Source organism: Astatotilapia calliptera, unplaced genomic scaffold, assembly GCF_900246225.1.
Source record: "Astatotilapia calliptera unplaced genomic scaffold, fAstCal1.2 U_scaffold_17, whole genome shotgun sequence".
NCBI classification, from domain to species: Eukaryota; Metazoa; Chordata; class Actinopteri; order Cichliformes; family Cichlidae; genus Astatotilapia; species Astatotilapia calliptera.
In genome coordinates, this window is record NW_020535696.1 from 119,338 (window position 1) to 138,891 (window position 19,554).

General features: G+C 40.2%; 1 protein-coding gene and 1 long non-coding RNA gene across 2 annotated transcripts; both read right to left on the reverse strand.

Annotated features, from left to right (window-relative positions):
- Window positions 1-6,551: 6,551 nt before the first annotated feature.
- LOC113017647 (uncharacterized) lies at window positions 6,552-6,900 on the reverse strand. The gene is made up of 3 exons (XR_003271529.1): window positions 6,831-6,900; window positions 6,653-6,703; window positions 6,552-6,568 (listed from the first exon to the last, which is right to left on the reverse strand). It is a non-coding gene; the product is annotated as an uncharacterized LOC113017647 (long non-coding RNA).
- A 208-nt stretch (window positions 6,901-7,108) lies between these two features.
- LOC113017636 (low affinity immunoglobulin gamma Fc region receptor II-like) lies at window positions 7,109-11,044 on the reverse strand. Its single transcript, XM_026160777.1, has 5 exons — window positions 11,032-11,044; window positions 10,282-10,545; window positions 9,881-10,159; window positions 7,682-7,942; window positions 7,109-7,239 (listed from the first exon to the last, which is right to left on the reverse strand). The coding sequence occupies exons 1-5, from the start codon at window positions 11,042-11,044 to the stop codon at window positions 7,109-7,111; spliced, it is 948 nt and encodes a 315-aa protein (XP_026016562.1).
- Between the last annotated feature and the right edge of the window lie 8,510 nt (window positions 11,045-19,554).

Genomic DNA, 19,554 nt, shown 5'->3' on the forward strand with positions numbered 1-19,554 from the left:
CTGCTGGTTACAAAGCAGTGATTATACTTTGGAGTTTTGTGTTATACTGTGAGGAACTGGCCTGTTTGGAAGTTGCAGTAAGAAGAAAAACATGTCTGTATATGATGTTGTGGACAGAGAGAGTGATGGATGATTTTATTTATTTCAGAGATAAATGAACATTTACAGCACGTCCATGCAGAGACTCTTAAAGACATGAGCGTGAGAAACAAGCTTTTCACCGTTTCTCTTGATGCCCACATGCTTTATTTATCCTTTAGTCCAGCATGTGTCATCACCACAATAAAGCTGCTTTTAACCTGTTTTCACACATTGTCATACCTGCACATTTCCACTGTGCTGTGTTGACTTTAAATAAAACAAACGTTAGACTTCAGGCTGAAACCACAGGCTGCATTTCCTCTTTTCTTGGAGGCCCAGACAGAAATTTTGTGGTATCAGATTTTCAGCAGATAAAAATAAACCAACAACAGTCTTTTACACACATGCAGTCATCACAGTCTGCTCAGAGAAACAAAGGGGGGTCAGAAAAGAATTAAAGGGTGACCCGAACCACTAGACTCACATGTCATATGTACTCTTGTCTACACGCTGAGGCATCTGTCAATTAATATTAATCTGAAACATCATCACCCTCCTTTTTTCTTCTTTGTGTGTGTGTTTGTATTCAGATTTGTGAAGTTGTGCCCTTAATCTTCATAACATCAAAATCAATAATCAAAAACACCAGCAAAGTGCATCATGATGAGACCCAGAATCAAAACATTACAGCAAAGCTGAATACACTAGTGTATATAACACCCAGCAGTGTGGTAAACTGTGCTGAGAGAGCATCTGCACCCCATAAGACCAAGAAGCCAAGAGCACCAGCATGCTGTGTGAGAAACATGCATGAAAGTCAGAACACCTCTGTCAGTGCATTCACATGGCTAGTGGGTCCTCTCTGTGGCTGACTGGCTGTTAACCCAGTGAGTGAGAGTTTCTCCCACTGCATTGGGCCGTATCCTTCTGCTGCACTAAAGGACAGTTTTGCAGCCATGTAGCTCTGCTCATGTCATGTGCAGCCTTCCCACATCACATAATTTCTGGGCATGACTGTGGAGTCCATCAGAGCCTCCCTGTCCCTCACCCCGAATTGACAGCAGACCTTCGGGGTGTGCCTAGACCCATTTGGGCTTCACTCGTGGGGTCAGCTCCTGAGGCTGAGGGCTCTACAGTCTACAGCTGTTATATCAGTCATTGGGCGTCTCTGACATAAATATGATGGAGCTGCAAGCTGTCATCCTGGCACTCAAGCAGTTTCTGTCATGACTGTTAGGGTACCATGTTATCATCAAGACAGAAAGCATGGTCACAGTAGCCTACATCAACAGGTAAGGGGGCCGAGGGTCTCCCCTCCTCTGCATGATAGCTACCAGACTGTGGCAGTGGGCTCACCCTGTTCTACTCACTGAAAGCAGTTTATGTGCCAGGACCATTGAACGTGACAGTGGACATTACAATATGTCGAGGGGGAGCCCGATCCAAGAGGAGTGGAGACTCCATCCAGAGGTGGTCCACCAGATCTGGAGTCGCTTCAGAGGGGCAGAAGTTTTTATCCTCCAGAGAATCAACACATTGCCATCTGTTCTTCTCCCTGCAGACAACTTGGTGCACTCCTCACCACAGGCTCTTCTCTGTGCCTTCCCTCCATACCCCTCCTCCAGTTATTCCTTCACCAGGTCCAGACCGAGGAGTTGATCCTGGTGACCCCTCTTTGGCCACACATGCTAGTTTTCAGTTATCCTGCCAGTCATGACCAGGACACCCCCGGAGCTCCCTGTTCTGAGGGACCTCCTGTCCCAGGTGAGGGGGTCACTGTTCCATCTTTTCCCAGTAGGGCTCAGGGTGACAGCCTGTACCCTGAGAGTGAGAGGCTCCATGCCTGGCCTGATCTAAAAGTGAGAATGCTGCAGGAGTTTTGTGTGCCATCCACCAGGACTGCCTACTGCTTTCTTCGGGGGCTGTTTGCCTCCTGGTGTGCGGCCTGTGTGACCCCATCTGAATTTCACCTGTCCAAGTCAGTGGAGTTATGAATATTCCTCACAGGGGACCTGCACAAGGAGGCAGCTGGGAGCCAGGTTGCCCTGTGCCATCTCTGTGCTTTGGCACAGAACTTCTTACTTATCCGGCCGTTCAGGAAGACAGACCAGCCGTTTGTGAGCTTCCACTATGGAATTCTGGTCAGACCCTTGTCTAAGTCTCGATTGTCCCACAGGGTTGTGGAGGCCATTCAGCAGGCGTATGCCTCTTCGGATGTTCCCCTCCCTTCCAGAGTGCGGACCCACTGTGTCACAATATTAAAAATTTTAATCACTTTCAGCCAATAATCAATATACATATATTTTTTAATTAAAACTATTAACCTATCACAGAGAGAGCTATGTGTGCATGCAGCTAAATTTGTCCACCACTACAAACAGTCACGTGTTAGAGAGCACAGCTCATGCAGTGAAAACCTTGTGTGCTGTCCATGGTGCTGAAATAATATCAGTTTAATGAATTTAATATCACTACTTATTAGTCGTGTGCAATACTGCAAGATTTTGTATCAATCTAATACCAAGTAAAGACCAGGCCTATATCGCTGATACTGATACCAGTACCAATACTTTTTAATAATTACCATCATCAGTGTTGCTAATTCTGAATGAATGTTCATGACCTTTAAGACAGCCAGGTTGCTTCTTAGATGGAACTGCAGCAGTGCGTACAGGAAAGAAACAGAAAGTAAAGTATCGAGTTCATTACACTCGTAAGGAAAAAGAACGTGTTGGTTGACCAGGAGGACTGGGAGACCATGACAGATACAATAAATTATAAATGGATTATGTCTCCCTCTATTGGCCACCAGCTGTAAACACAGTCCAGTGATTGTACTTGGAAGCTGTGTTCAGAGTCTGACATGAGAAATATGGGAGAGGAACTATATCTGTATGTCCACACTGACACTTACTCTTATTTACCATGGGCCCACCAGCGGAGAATGTGCTTTAGAAAAGAAGAGAAGCTGAGATTTACAGGGATATTTGGTGTATTATGGTACAATCACAATAGTGTAAGCATAGTTTGATTTCCAAAAATGATAACACTTCGCCCAGTCATGAAGAATTTTCTTAATACTGTTTGTTTAAAGAAAATTTTAACATATTTAAACGATGCCTTCTCTGTGCGATCAATGAATGGTGAAATAAAAAATGTGATATAGGCTTTTAGGCAAGAAGTGCAAAACAAAAAATAACTTAAAAACCTCTGGAATTAAAAAATGGTACAGAAAGAAGGCCTTATCTGTATAAGAAAAATTACCTGTACCGCGATGGTACGAGGGAAATTTCTTTTGCAGTTCGTCTGAAAAGCTGCACTTGCGCTTTGGCATCTTTTAAAGATCATCTGTTCCAACTGTGAGGCAGAACAACCACTCACAAAGCAGCAGCTCGGCATGTGACATCACACATATGACCCATATTTGTGATGTCACACCTGTAGGCCTATAGAAAAACCCGGACATTTTCATCAGTCTCGAAAATCCCCTCGGACAGAACGTGAAAAGAGGACATGTCCGGGGAAAAGAGGACGGTTGGTTACCCTAGATCACACGCTATCGCTGTCTTAACACAGAAAAGTCAACTCCGGCTGGTTTTACCAGGGTGACTCGCACTACTGTATCTCTCGACCAGTTGGGCTAGAGAGAAACGGTTACTGAAAGATGAGAAGAAAAACATTACGAAACTTTACGGTGCATCATTAGAATGCACGGTCCAATCACAGGTAAGTATTGATGGCACATGGAGCACTTGGCTCTCCAAAATAGAGAGAGATTTGCAATATAAAAAGAAGGATACACAAAAAATTGAGTGGGCTAGGCTCAAATCCTTTTTTGTACTAGTATAGTTCATATTTAAAGTTGATGTTGTATTACATTTCATTTATGTTAAATCTGTTTCCACTTCACTATAAATCTGAAAAAACAGAGTCTGTTTTTTCTCCACTGTTGTTCCACTGTCATACGGATACAATAAAGTATAACGACTGCCAGGTATTGAAAGCTGAGGATTTTCTGGGGGGAAAAGGGCAAAAGCTGTCACTTACAGTATGATTTCTGACACTTTTACAGCCAAGATTATGATACCTGGTAAAGGGTCTTTTAAAGGACCTACCTTTGAACAATGATATCTGCTGTTTTTTGTCTGTACCGTTCGGCACTGTATTTTTGTCTGATATTTTTCTAAAGGAGAGTTTTCATCAGTTGTCACAGTGTGGTATTTTTCCTAGTACAGGTAGATCATATAAAATGTGCAGTCCACACAGAGAACAAGTGCAGTGCTACAGGGGCACACCTGACACTTTTGTATCCCTTCAACTATACTTTATATTTATATCTGACATTATCAGCATGTAGCTGTCAAGAGAACAACACTGTGCTGTTATTGTCTGCATTTCTTGTTGCCTGTTTGCTAAAACAAGTCATTTACTTTTTCTCTTCAACCACAGGCTGCTTTTCCTCTTTTCTGGGGGCTCAGGCGGAAATCATGAGTCACTTTCAGCAGATTAATAAATAGGATATAGCAGACAGTTAGAAAAGACATTTTTATCCACATATAAGCATCACGGGTCACTCAGAAGAACAAAGTCGTTTTGTCGTGATATTATTTGATTATTTTTAAAAGCACCAAAATTATTTTACACACATCAAACTGTAAACAGCATAAAAGACACAAACATCACCTACAGAAAACAATTTGATCGCACACAAAATGTTCTCTGTCATGGCCTCAGTGATGACATGAATAACATTGTAAAATCTGAACATTGACAATAAGTTTTTGTGCATCACAATTTGGAAACATGTATATTAACATAATTCTTATTATTTATTGTTACTTATATGAAAAATATGCAATAAACATCTCCATACAGCAAGCTTTTGTTAAATTCCCCGATTCTTTGATCTTTGCGCTGAAGGAAGAACAACACGCGGTGTATAAATGCTCAATCAACAATCTCTTTAATCGATACAACACTTTGAGCATTACAAACGGCCAGACGGGAGATGTGGACAGGAGGGTGTCTGGCAAAATCTTGAAGTGTCTGACCGTTTCTCACACTCTTGTAGCTTCAGCCTCCCTCTAAACTAAGCATTTACATTTTTTCTCTCTCTCAGTAAGTGTAAGTTATGACCTTGGCTTCCTGTGCAGTATGTTTTGTTCTTTCTAATCAGACAAATAAGGCTATGATTCTCTGCAAACAGCATTTCTTATAAATCAGCAGTATAATGCATCATAAGACAGTGTAATATTTCATTCCTGTTTTTTCTCAGAACAAATAATCAACTAATTTTATTACATGTACATGGGGATTTTCACAGTTCAGCATCAATCATCAAAATCTGCTGGGGCAGTCCCAACAGCACACAGAGGTCAACAACCTTTGTCTTCTCGAAACTAGGCGCCTGCTAATGTCTCTCTATCTGCTGTCTCCCTTTCTCGTGTCCTTGCTGCCCATTTCTTCGCACACTGTGTTCTCCTTTCTGTCGCCTCTGCTTCTCACATACACCTCTGACTTATTCTCCCAATTCTGTGTGTCTGCTCTATGCGTGAGTGTTTAGCAGCTTGACCTGTGGCCTACTTAAATGAATAACGAATATAATGCTTTACTATCGTTAATACAACTAAATCCCTAATACTAAAATAATCTATTCTTACACTTTAAAGATAACATGTAAAATTCAGCAGGAAGTGAGTGAACATCTTATAGAAATAAAACAAAGAGACTGAAACAAACTCACAGAACCAAATCATGAAATTGTGTCTTGATGGAAACAATGTCCCACACCATCCACCCTCCACTTATTACAACAGAAATAAACACAATAGGATTTTAATACAAAGATGAACCATATAATCAGTCTTCCAGTGTTGATATTAAACCAAGAGCATGTCATTGTTTACACTGACGTTGCTGACGTTGTTCGTGAGTCTTGAGTTTTGTTGAAATAATCCTTTTATGGACCTGAAACAAAATCAGAACAAATACGAGTTTGAAAGTGAAAAACAAAGAAATAATGTTGCCAAAGATGTGATGATGCTTTCTGACACGTTCATGCTTTAATCACACAGAACTGATCTCATCTATTTTATTCAGACATCACAACAGCAGCAGAACACAACTAAAGCCAATCGTATAAAAAGTGATTCAGCTCATCAGCTCCACAAACTTTAGCAATGATGTCACACATTTAACTGCACATGTAATCTGATTACTAATGACTCAGTGTCTGTAGAGTTCACATTTGCACCTGAGGCTGATTCAGGATTCACATTATTGTAGTCAGAGCTCTCCTCTGTGCCATCATGTCTGCCTGTTGTGATGATGGATTATTGTGTTTAATAACATGGAGACTGTCTTCCTCTAAAATGACACAAGTTACAAAAACATTCGACCAATTATTACATTTCATGCTTCTTGTACTCACTCCTTTTATCAAGACCTTCAAGCTGAAATCCAGATGTGATGTTGTTGTATTCATCTGCTGAAATAATGAAGTTTGATCAGTCAGAATAAATATTTACATTTCTTACAGCTCTGCTATTATCAAAGTTTATACTGTTTGTACCACTTCCAGTGTTTCCAGAGCCTCTGATTGATTCATAGACTGAAAGATCACCTACAAGTCATTGAAAATAAGAAAGAAGGAAGAAAAATATTATTTCTTTTTGTTTTTGTCACTGTTTGCTGGAAAACTGAGTGTTGAAAACTGTATTAAAGAGAAAAGTAATAATTTCTGGTCTCACCATGAAGAAGAGAGGAGTAAACCTGAGTTTCATTCTGGTTGGATGCTTGTTGTGAAGCAGAGCTTTGATTGGTGCTCTGAGACTGAGTGAGACTGAAACAAATAATGAAAATTTAATGAGGAATAATTCAAAGTTAGTTTCATTTAAAGTTATATAAATGAAACTAAACTGCTGCACCAACCTGTTACAACAGGGATCTGTAAAAAGCACAAAGATTATTACATCAGTTTGTTTAAAAGTGTCACAGCATTAAAATAAATTATTTTTCCTTTAAAAAGTCAATCAGAAAGTCTCTCACCCTTTATCTGTTTATAGCAACACATCAGCAGCAGCACGACAATAATTCCACTAACAAGTCCGATGATGAACGGAACGATAAATGAACTTCTTTCACATCCAAAACCTGAAACTAGAAAATGTCAGATTTTGGATCTGAAATCTTAATATAAAGAAACAAAAACTGATGTTTACATTGAGATTTTCTGTTTCCTGTCAGAAACTGTCAGCATGACTCTGCTCTGTGGTTTCATGTTGTGACTCCTGTTCTACACTACTTGCAGTGTTACTTGTAGAATTGTTACAGAACTAATTGTGAATTTATGTTGATTTGGAGATTTGCTGAAAATGATTGTTTCACATTCACAATCCCACCTAGTCTCCCCTCCTTGGATCACATTCCTGACACTGATTCTCTAGACTCCACATTTTACATGACTATTCATGTTCAACCATTTCCAATAAGAACATTATTACAATGCCAAAGAGGTTACCATGAGATATAATCCTGTTTGACCTTCATAGTAATCCTCAATCATCAATCAATTCAACATTGTTGCTGAATCTAAACTCACCAGCTGTGTTAATCTGAACTTCTTGGCTGTCCTCTGTGTAGTAAACTGGGTTTCCTCTTCCTCCTCTGCACCTGTAGAGTCCTTCCTGTGAGACACTGATTTGTCCATTTGATGGGGAGACAACATCCACTGTGGTATCATCTCTGTACCAGTAGTATTTCCATCCAGATGATGATGATGGGTTCACAGAGCAGGTCAGGGTCACACTGCCCCCTATTGGAACAGCTGTGTTATCAGCTCCCAGTTTGGCCTTTGGTTTATCTGCAGTTCAGTTTAGAAAAAGAACAAACAAATAAATTATTGAATATAAATAATTTAAAAAACTAGATGGAAATGGTGAACATGACCAAATCTTGATGACAAGATAAAATAAACTTTAAACTCATTTTTATCAACACTGTGAAAGTTTTATATTTTCTTTGCAGTATTTAAAAAGTAATTTGTCATGGTCTGGTGACTCTGTGTTTATAAATGAACAAATGAATGAAGCCCATATTTGTCACTTCCAGTTGCCTGCAGTGGAAATGGACCCTTCCCACCTTACATATATTATACAAACATCACATTACAGGTCAGAATAGGTAGCATTTAAGAAAGGCAATGAAAATACACAATATTGGAGACAGAAGGAGAAAAAAAGGACTCGACTCAGACTGCGTTCCACTAGGAGAGCAGTTTGTGTGTGTCTGTGTCAGTTACACGCTTAAGTCAAGAATCAAGAATCAAGAAAACCTTTATTCGTCACATGCAAGTTGCCCTGCAGTGAAATGGACAGCATTATGGAAAAACACTGAAATGTACAACACAATGGGCAAGTCGAGGAGGGGAAAAAAGAGACCTCTACTCATGCTGGGCTCCTATGGGGGGACAGCATGAGAACAGAAAACAAAAAACCTCCTCTGCACAAAGAGCACATAAATGTCCACAGCACGACATCATGAAGCATGCGACAAGCAACAGGGGTGGGTAAGGAGTGAGAAGTAAGCCAATGCAGACGCAGCGATCCTGCCCTGCAGCTATTCATCCAGCGCTGGGCCCAGACCCGCCATCCGACTCGGCCTTGGAGATAAGTGTATGAGGGCGTTTGGAACAAAGAGTCTAAACACAGAAATTGTTTGTTATGTTCAGCTCCAGCCTTGAGGCCACAGCTGGGACCGATGTGGTAGCAGCATGAAATAATGGTGGTGTTCTTGCTTTAGTATGAACCACTGCATGTCAATTTTACAGTCGATCTAATGTCCATCACTGGTTCCTCACCATTTTCGTTGGAGAGCCGTGAGCCTCTCCATGATGTTATCAAGCTACACCGAGATGTTATCCAGTTTGCTCATAGAGCATAAGTGTTCACGACAGCTGTGAGCCTCTCCGAGATGTTGTCAGATGTTGTCAGAGTCTCAACACTCACAGCAGCTGCAAGCTTCTCCAAGATGTCATCCGTGCTGTGTCTAATGAGCCCATTCTCGCTCCATCATTCCAATCAACATAGCGGGAAACCTTGTGGGGATTTGAACAGCTGTTCCCGCTTTCAGATAGATGTCTTCAATGGGCTCTCCGGAACCCAGGCTTCTCGTCGAGAAGAGGGTGTCAATTGCATTCAGGGACCATGTGAATGCAATTGACAGTTGATCAAACCCATAGTTCCTCTTTTAGGTTTTAGAGAACAGACTGTGAGACTCTCCGACAGAGCCAAACGAGAAATATTTTTGATTCTTTAAGGTTCTGTTATTTATTGTTTTTTCATGGTTTCACCTTTTGTATTTCTAGTTCCTTTTGTTATTCGTTAGGACTTTTGTATTAAATCCAGTCATGTTTGTGTGTTTTATTTTAACAAATGGCAGTGTTTTAAAAGATGAGAGGCCACAATGACTTATTCTTTCTTATAAAATTGTAGATTTGCTGCTGTTTATTATTATTATTATTGTTGTTGTTGTTGTTGTTGTTGTTCTTGTTGTTAATAACTCTGATTATTTGTGTCATTATTGTCCTCAGGTGATGGAGCAGCAGGTCAGCATTGGCGTCTCTATACCAGCTGAAAGTTCGTGACACAAAGTGGTGACAAACTGTCTACAATGAGGCTACTATCAGCTGCAGCTCTTTGTCTGACTAACAGTGTAACATGCTTTGTAGACCATTGAATTCATCCTGTGCTGACCATTATGACATTTGTCAAATGGAGATCACACAACAAACATGACTTACTTGATGCTGACAATGTGAAGGCTTCACTCCACTCTGTTGAAGAATATGAGTCATCTCTGCGTCGACTCTTACACATGTAGTCTCCACTGCTGGACTCAGAAACTCTGAATGTCACATCATTATTGTGTGTCCACTGTGTGGGTGTGCTGGGTCCTCTCCATCCATACCACCACTCAGTGGTTTCACCTCCTTCCTGCACCTCACATGTCAGAGTGATCGTCTCACCTCTGAATATCTGAGGCCAGTTGGGTTGTTGTTTTACAACAACTTTATTGGAAACTGTTCACACATATTAACAGTTGAGATACAAACAGAAACATGAAATCAACACAGAAAACTTCACATTGTATGTTTGATAATCATGAGTGAATGTATATTTCAAACTAAATGACTGAACTCACTGGTTTTCTCAATGGTGACATCATCACTTTCATAAGTGTAGTAAACTGGGTTTCCTCTTGTTCCTCTGCAGCTGTAGATTCCTCCTTGAGATACTCTGATATCTCTGTTTTGTTGATCTCTGATTTGAACTTCAGAGGTTGTTTGGGTTCGTCTGAACCACTCATATTTCCATCCATCAGAGCTCTGCACAGAGCAGGTCAGTGTCACACTGCCCCCTACTGGTATGATGGTTGTTCCTGCTGTCAGTGTGGCCCTGGGTTTATCTGATGTTATAAAAAAGGAGGAAAATTAAATAAATATGCAGATCATTCATTAAAAATGCATAAAAACAATCAATCATACCTAAACAGATCTGAAGATTTTCAGTCAGTGACTCTGGGTAAATGGATTTGCTCTACTTATATTATTGTATTTAGCCACTTAGAGCCTGTTTGTCTGAGGTATCAAACTGTGGCATTGTTTAGACACAACATTGAAGGATGAACCAAACACTGAAGACTGGAGAATGTGATACATTAGACTCAACATAAAATATTTGTTTTCCGTCCGCCTGAGTGCTTCCTGACAGGAAAACTTTGTAATGAGAAAGATTACTGTGGTAATGTGTCTGTAATGAACTGAGGCCATTTTCTGCTCTTTGGTTCGGCTTCTATGACCTGCATCCACATGTAAGACGTGCAGAAGACATTTATTTATATTTCACAGAGAATCCATCCTCTGTTATTTGGTTTTGTCATTATTTTTCATACCCAAGTCATACATATGTATCTAGTTATTTATTTATTTATTTTATATTTGAAAGCTTTAATTTTCTTTGTGACCTTCCCACACGTGTCACTTCCTGTAGTTTTGAAGGAGGCCCTGCTGGGGAGAGATGAGATTATGCTAATGATCCTGTTACAGAGGTTAAGCACAGTAAAAGTGCTAAAATGGTCTAAAATCTTGGTTGCTGTATTCAAAGACACTGTTTCTTTTAAAGCTGTGCATGTAGAAGCCCAATCACATAAAGTTGCTGAACTGAATTGATTTTTATTTAAACATTGTTGGAGAATAAACTCAGCAGGCAAAGCAACACCTGACTCATCTAGTCGTTGACACAACACAGTTTGCAGCAACAGTGTGAGGTCAGACCGGCTACACACAGTGAAATGAAATGGCTTCTTTCTTTGGCTTTGATCCCCCAAATTTCATAAACTGTGTCCTGGTGGTTTTCAACTCCTCACTGCAGGCATGTCATGTGCCTGCCTGCTTCAAGTCCTCTACCATAATCCCTGTCCCCAAGAAACCTAGGATCACTGGACTAAATGACTACAGACCCGTGGCTCTGACATCATTTGAGCGCCTAGTTCTCTCCCATCTCAAGACCCTCACGGCCCCCTCTCCTGGACCCCCTGCAGTTTGCATATAGAGCCAACAGGTCTGTAGACGACGCCATCAACATGGCCCTACACTTCATCCTGCAGCATCTGGACTCCCCCAGGAACCTTAGGGACTAGTAAAGCGCTATATAAATACAGGCCATTTACCTACGCCAGGATCCTGTTTGTGGACTTCAGCTCTGCCTTCAACACCATCCTTCCAGACCATCTCCGAGGCAAGCTTTCCCAGATGAATGTGCCTGATCCCATCTGCCGGTGGATCACTGACTTCCTGACGGACAGGAAGCAGCATGTGAGGCTGGGAAAGAATGTCTCGGACTCCCGGACCATCAGCACCGGCTCCCCTCAGGGCTGTGTTCTTTCTCCTCTGCTCTTCTCCCTGTACACCAACTGCTGCACCTCCACCCACCAGTCTGTCAAGCTAATCAAGTTTGCAGAAGACACCACCGTTATTGGGCTCATCTCGGACGGGGATGAGTCTGCCTACAGGAGGGAGGTTGAACGTCTGGTGACCTGGTGCAGCCACAACAACCTGGTGCTGAATGCCCAGAAGACAGTGGAGATTATTGTGGACTTCAGAAAGCACACAGCTCCACTCCCCCCCATCATCCTGACTGACACCCCCATCACCTCTGTGGACTCATTCCGCTTCCTGGGTACCACCATCACCCAGGACCTGAAGTGGGAGCCCACCATCACCTCCGTCATCAAGAAAGCCCAGCAGAGGATGTACTTCCTGAGGCAGCTGAAGAAATTCAACCTGCCAACACGGACGATGATGCAGTTCTACACTGCAATCATCGAGTCCATCCTCACCTCCTCCATCACCGTGTGGTACGCTGGAGCCACTATCAGGGACAAACAGAGACTGCAGCGTGTTGTGCGCTCTGCTGAGAAGGTGATTGGCTGCAGACTCCCATCTCTGCAGGACCTGTACACCTCCAGGACATTGCGGCGTGCAGCTCGGATCTCAGCTGACCCTTCTCACCCTGGACACAGTCTGTTTGACCTGCTCCCCTCAGGCAGGAGGCTCCGGTCCATTCGCACCAGAACCTCTCGCCATAAGAACAGTTTCTTCCCCTCTGCTGTTGGACACATGAACAATAACCGTATGACTGTTCCCACCACTAACACATGACCCTACGCTGTGTCACTGCATCATTCCATGTTTGGCACTGATCACCACCTGCACTCATGTATATATCTTTCTACGCAGCACTCTTAATTCTTATTCTCATGTATACATCTCATGTATATCTCATGCACATATCTTTCTACGTAGCACTTTTAATCCTTATTCCTACTTTTATTTTTTCATGTCTATTTAAGTGCTATATATGACACTATGTTTGCACTGAAGCACCGCAGCAATTTCCTAATGTTGTAAACCTGCTCAACATTTGGCAATAAACCCCATTCTGATTCTGATTCTGATTCTTAATGTGACCTCACTGAAAGACAAACAGACTGATATCACTGCTGTGATTGTGCTTTCTGCTCTCAGTGTGACTCTGACTCTGACTGGCACCAAACACAAGGTTATAATCTCACACAGGCGATCTGTCTTAGCTCAAAACTACACAACAGACGCACCTGATTTATTTATTTTTTTCTTAAAAGTTTCCTCTCTTTACATTCCCTTTTAAATAAATCATTTTAGAGTCACAATGCACTCAGTTGTGAGTCTGTTTGCACAGTGAGTTTCTTGGAGGGTCTGAATTGCTTTTTGATGTCAAGTTTAAAAAAGGAAACTTCAGTTTGATTCATAGACCAACTTACATGAAACTGTCAGTCTGAAGGCATCACTCCATCCTGTTAAGAGATAGTCACTGCTACCCCGACATCTGTAGTCTCCACTGTGGGACACTAAAACTCTGCTGATCCTGTATTCACTGGATGTTGGAGGGCTGTTTGTGTTGGGTGCTGTCCATTCATATTTCCACACCTTTCCTTCACCTCCCTGAATCTCACATCTGAGAGTGATTGTCTCACCAGTGAATATCTGAGACCAGCTGTGCTGCAGCTTCACATCGATCCTGTTGGAAACTTTCCAGAGCAAAATTCCTCAGTTAGGACACAAAAGGAATTAATTAACATTTTCATAATTTCTGTAACTGAATCTCGTCCTGCTGGATGATGGAAAAAAAAAAATTTCTAAGAAAAGGCTGATTAACCAGAGTGAGAAGTTTGCAGTTTGAAATCCTAACAGAATAAAATCAGATGCAGAAATCTGGAACAAATGTTTTATGTTCACTTTTCTGTTCAGATCAATAATTTTAAAACAGCTGAAGTCATTTCAAGCATTTATCCTCTGATTCAAATATATAAAAGAGGATGGAGTGGTTTCCAGTAAAAAGGAAAAGTGAGCAAACACTGCATCATCAAAAACATCATTCACTGTTATTTCCATCTACATATAAAATAATGTTGAGCTGTGTGTGCGCGTGTGGTTTGTGGATCAGCTGGGAGAGAGGAGTCTGGAGGACTGAGGATGTCACAAATTGAATGTTTGGGTCAATTATGAACACTTTTTTTTAATGTGTGTGTGTGTGTGTGTGTGTGTGTGTGTGTGTGTGTGTGTGTGTGTGTGTGTGTGTGTGTGTGTGTGTGTGTGTGTGTGTGTGTGTGTGTGTGCCTGTGTGTGTGTGTGTGTGTGTGTGCCTGTGTGTGTGTGTGTGTGTTCGTATTTAGTATGTTAATCAGAATTTAACACCAAAGGGCCGTAGTCCGTGACAAACATAACAAAACTCTGTTTGTATTTTTATTCCAGAACCAGTATATCATTAATAATTCAAAAACATTGGTACCAGTTCAGCTCAGTAGGTGAGCAGTCTGGCCAGGTTCGAGTCCCAGCACGCACCCCTTTCTTCATTTCTATTCTCTCCCTCGGCTTTCCTGTCTATCTACATTGTCTCTATCCAATAAAAGCTAAAAGGCCTGAAAAGATCATCTTTAAAAAGTTAGGAGCATTGATGGTTCACAAATTTCATGTGTAATTAATGCTTCACAGGTCATGATGATGTCGATGACTGTAGCCGTGCTTCTAGGTCACACGTATGTCTACAGAGCCACAATGGGAGGTGTTCGGACGCTGCATACGTGCATCACCTGTTATTATAGCTTTGATTTGCACAGAGGAGGAGCTCCAGGTCACTGAAAGTCGAGCAGGTGAGAATCTCTGTTCACTCGCTCTGGGCGGTCAGACTCCCACAGAGAAGAATGTCTAAGTCTCAGTTTTTACCATTTAAACTTGTATAAATAAAATTAAATGCAGACTTCTGGTGAAGCCTGCATCTCCCAGCCGTCATTGTTACCTTTCTGTTTTAAGGACAAGTCACAAAGTCTGTCCCACTCAGTGTTCAGTTATGATTTTCAAATACAAATAAATATAACATTAGATGTTTTTTTTAGTGACATAAAAACATGCTTAGGGATGACTGAGCCATACATTTATTTTCTAACTGGTTATATACTATTATTATTATTATTATTATTATTATTATTATTATTATTATTATTGTTATTATTATTACATCATAAAATTATAACAGTTTTATTAGCCCTTATTAGATGCTTGACAGGTCCATAATTACTTTCCGATTAAATGTTTAAACTCACCAGTTTCCTGAATGATGACTGGATCACTTTGTGCTATGAGTGAAGTTGGGACTGTTCTCCATCCTCTGCATTGGTATTTTCCTCCTTTAGAGATCCTGATCACTTTATCTGATCCAGCAGCTTCTGTGGACTTCACTGCAGATGAGGTTTCTCTGACCCACTCATATTTTAAGTCAGCAGAGTGTTTCACATCACAGGTCAGTGTCACACTGCCCCCTGCTGGTATGGTTGTGCTGTTTGCTGTTGAAGTGATATTCATTCCAAGTCCTGTAATTAAGAAATAAATAGAAATGGAAAAAAAAAAGTGAAAGTATTTCATGTAAATGAAGTAAAAAAAAATATCACAACAAAACTGAAAGTTAGTGGAGCTACATATTAGTGAGCTTGTAATTTCAATTTGTTCCATCAAAACATCAAACATGGATGTAGAAATCTGGAGTGTGTCATGATCCCGGGTCTGACTTTGTGTTTCTGAGTTTTTAGAGGTGTAATTCTTTGTTTCTTCGTGTTTGTTCTTTTGTTTATTGATCTAATTTATTCTTGAGTATTTTGAGGCACCTTTAGTTCTTCTTATAATTTAGTCTAAGAGTTTAATTTTTTCCTTCAGTGTTGCCAGTCTCACCCTCCTGTGCATTTAGGTCCTCATCTTTCATCACATGACAGGATGAAGAAGTTTGATGTTTTCTTTTCTGCACAGTTCAGGTCAATAACTTTAATCAGCTGTATTAGGTTTAATGATTTATCCACTAATTAAATATAAAACACAGAACTAAATTTTAAAGACAATCAAAGGTCACAAACTCTGCATTAAGAGGTTTCACATATTTAGAAATGGAGAAACTTTGGAGAATACAAGCTGTTTTATTCCAGATTAAAATTTTAAACTCACCAGTTTCCTGAATGGTGACAGAGTTACTTTCTTCTGTCACTGAATTTGTCCCTTTTATATGTCCTCTGCAGCTGTAGATGCCGGCGTCAGAGGTCACAAGTTCTCTCTTTGATTCACCAGCTACTATGGTCTTCTCGTTAGAGTTAAAACTGGGTTCTCTGAACCAGTCATATTCAAAGTCAGCAGAGTGTTTCACATCACAGGTCAGTGTCACACTGCCCCCTGCTGGTATAGTTAATCTGTCTGCTGTCACAGTGGCCTTCACTCCAAGGTCTGTAATTTAGAAAAAGATCAAAAGAATAAAATTGTTGCTCTGAATGTTTGAAGCAAACTTAAATAATGTGAATCATCTTTTGCAGCCACACAATTCGACACACTGAACATCTACAGAGACTTTGGAGTGACGTGTTAAACAGCTTCTAATCAAAACACCAAATGAGGGATGAAGGTAACAAACTCTATGCTGAGCTCAGAGCAGCATTTGGTTACCATGTTCATGTTGGTTTTTCCTTTAATTTGTCATCTGTGTGGAGCTTTTGATAATTAGCATTTTTATAGCTCCAAGAGGTAATACAATACAGTTGTATTTATATTGTACATTTAAAAACCCGAAGGCACACCAAAGTGCTTCACAGTAATACGGAGAATCAACATAAGTCAACAACAGGGTACAGATTGGGCACCAGCACAGACAGAATAGAGGCACTAACAGACCAGAGGAGTTAGATAAATACAAAATCCACTAAGAAGACAAAAACAGAAACAAAATTAATAATAAATAAAATAAATAAATAATAAATTTAATAAAAATTTAATATAAAATTTATAATCCAAAAATTAATCCAAAAAATCCCACTATATGAAACAACATACATGCCAACAGCAAAACTCAGTGAGATAATCTGCACGACACACACTGTTGATATTTTCTGATCAGATAAACATGAAAAGAAAATCTACATGTATGAAGCCACAGCTCTTCAGTAAATATACAGTTTGTATCGTGGGTGTGTGCTTGAGTGCTCACATACTTAACATGGTTATATTAACATTTTAACCAATAAATCAATGAAATGTTTGGTTTATGATACAAAATATAACACAGAGGACGTCATTTAGAGCAACACAAGAAGAAGAAAACAGTTTCTCACCTTCAGTGTTTCCATGTCTGATTGTACTGAGCACTAAAATAATGAATGAAACATCATCAGACATTATACAACTGACAAAATCACAATAAATATATAAACTGAGGTTTTTTTTAAATCTTCACATGGCACAGTTATTGCTCATCACCAAATTTATGTTTCTATTTGCTGTCAAACAGGCTGGAAACATGAAAAAAAATCTAGTCTGCTGTGTTGAAGCTGTCAGGTAAACAGGTTAAAGCAGTGATACACTGTAATTGTCACCAGTGAGAAACATTTTCCTTCATCACTGCCATTCAAACAGTAAAGGCTTGTGATGCTCATCTTCCCCATATGTACATATGTATAATAAAAATCACTATTCTGACATCTACTGAGACCATGCAGTCGTTTGTCTCTTCCTCAAATTCGAACCCTGACAGTGTGTATTGTACTCACAGAATAACCCCAGCAAACAGAGCAAAGAGTGCCCCATCCTCACGTCCAGCCCTGCACGCTGATCTGCATCTAATCTCAAAGGTTTCGACTTTGCCTTGATAATAAATGCAGAACAAAGAGAAGCTGCACTTCATGTAGATAAGACCAGAGTTTATATTCAGCTCCTCCTTCTATCACCTCTCTGTGCTTCCTTCCTTTTACACCAACCTCAAACAGCTCCTGTAGCTTTGACCACAGCAGTCGTGTGACGTGTTCACATTTCCTGTCCACTGCAAACATTTAAGTTTCTTTCCTGTTTTGTGTTCCTACCTTTCTCTGTGATATACAAAGGTGCTCTGTTGCTTAGTTACTGACACACTTTGCAGGTCATAGTTTTATCTTTGTTGTCATGTCCTGCCTCCACCCTCCAGTATCACAACTACAGACTCACTGATCTGTCTGACTGAATGTGAACAAATTTATCTTTGTCTCCTCTGACAGAAGAATATCCGACCAACATTCATCAAGTTTCTTTTCATCCTCTTTAACAAAGTTTGTTGCTTGGCCTTTTCTGCTCACGTTAAAGAACCTGATGTCTACAGACACACATGCAGTGCACAGATTAACCAGCAGGGATCAGCAACTCATGCAGAGCCCTCAGCTGAGACATCCAACATGGCTGACATCAGTCAACGAGCCTTCAACGATTTCTCAAAAACATTTTTACCAGTTTTCTAAAAGATTTTTGAACATTTTGAAAGGAAACTCAAAGTTTAATGTGTTAAAAAGAAACTTTAATGTTTTTATTTGAAGATAAACTGAGAAACAAATTGTACAAAAAAATGCCAGATGCAGCTAAAAAAGATTTTTTCCACCTCATGTGAAAAATATTTATTTTTTAGAAGGTTCAAATAAACACACCAGCTTTTAAAAAGTTTTCATTTTATTTATGATTCAGGCTTTAGAGGGTTAATATCTGAGCTTCTAATAAACAAATAAACAGAGGTCTGATATCAGGACTGTAATAAAATAATTATTAGATTTTTGCCTTTTTTCATTGATGTTGCCACAGTCTGTCACAGCTCCACAGCTCTTCCTTGTCAGTGGGATGTGTTAGTCATCTTCCTCACCTGCTCCAGTCAGCTCAGGTTGGCACATTTGTTCTCCATCCTCAAATAGCTGCACATAAAAGGACCGACTGTTCATCCACTCACTGAGTTACAGCACACTGAGGAAACTAGCCTGACTGCAGAGAATCACCCTTGTAGTTTATCCACTTAATCCAGTCTTCTTCTGTCTCTGATCTTCTCCAGTGTTCAACCTGCAAACCTTCAGTTGTGCAAACACACACCTGCTGTGGAAACACACACCTGCCTGTTCACTCTCTACTCATCTGAGCTCTGTGTGATTACATTTAGAGAAAGTTGGCCCTGTTTTAGCGTCTTGTTTTAGATTTTAGATTCTTATGGTTTTCTTTTTCAGATAATAATAATAAATATTAACTATTAACAGTAAATTAGCAATCAAGGCAATTTACACACCGAGGTGTTATTTATAGTAAAATGAAGACCAGTAAACATTCTCTCATGTTTTAAGGAGTGTGAAAGACAACAAACCAGAACGTGTAAAACTCTGAGCTCTGTATTCTGCCTGTTTAACGTCTCACAGTCTCCTCATCATCTGTCTGTGCTGTCAGAGCTAAAGCATGTGATCTGGAAGGCAGCTCATATTTAGCTTCAATTGTTCTTCCTCATTTTAGTTCTGCAGGCTGATGGAAATAATGAAGTCACTGTAATGTTTAAGTGCAGAGATGGTGCAGAT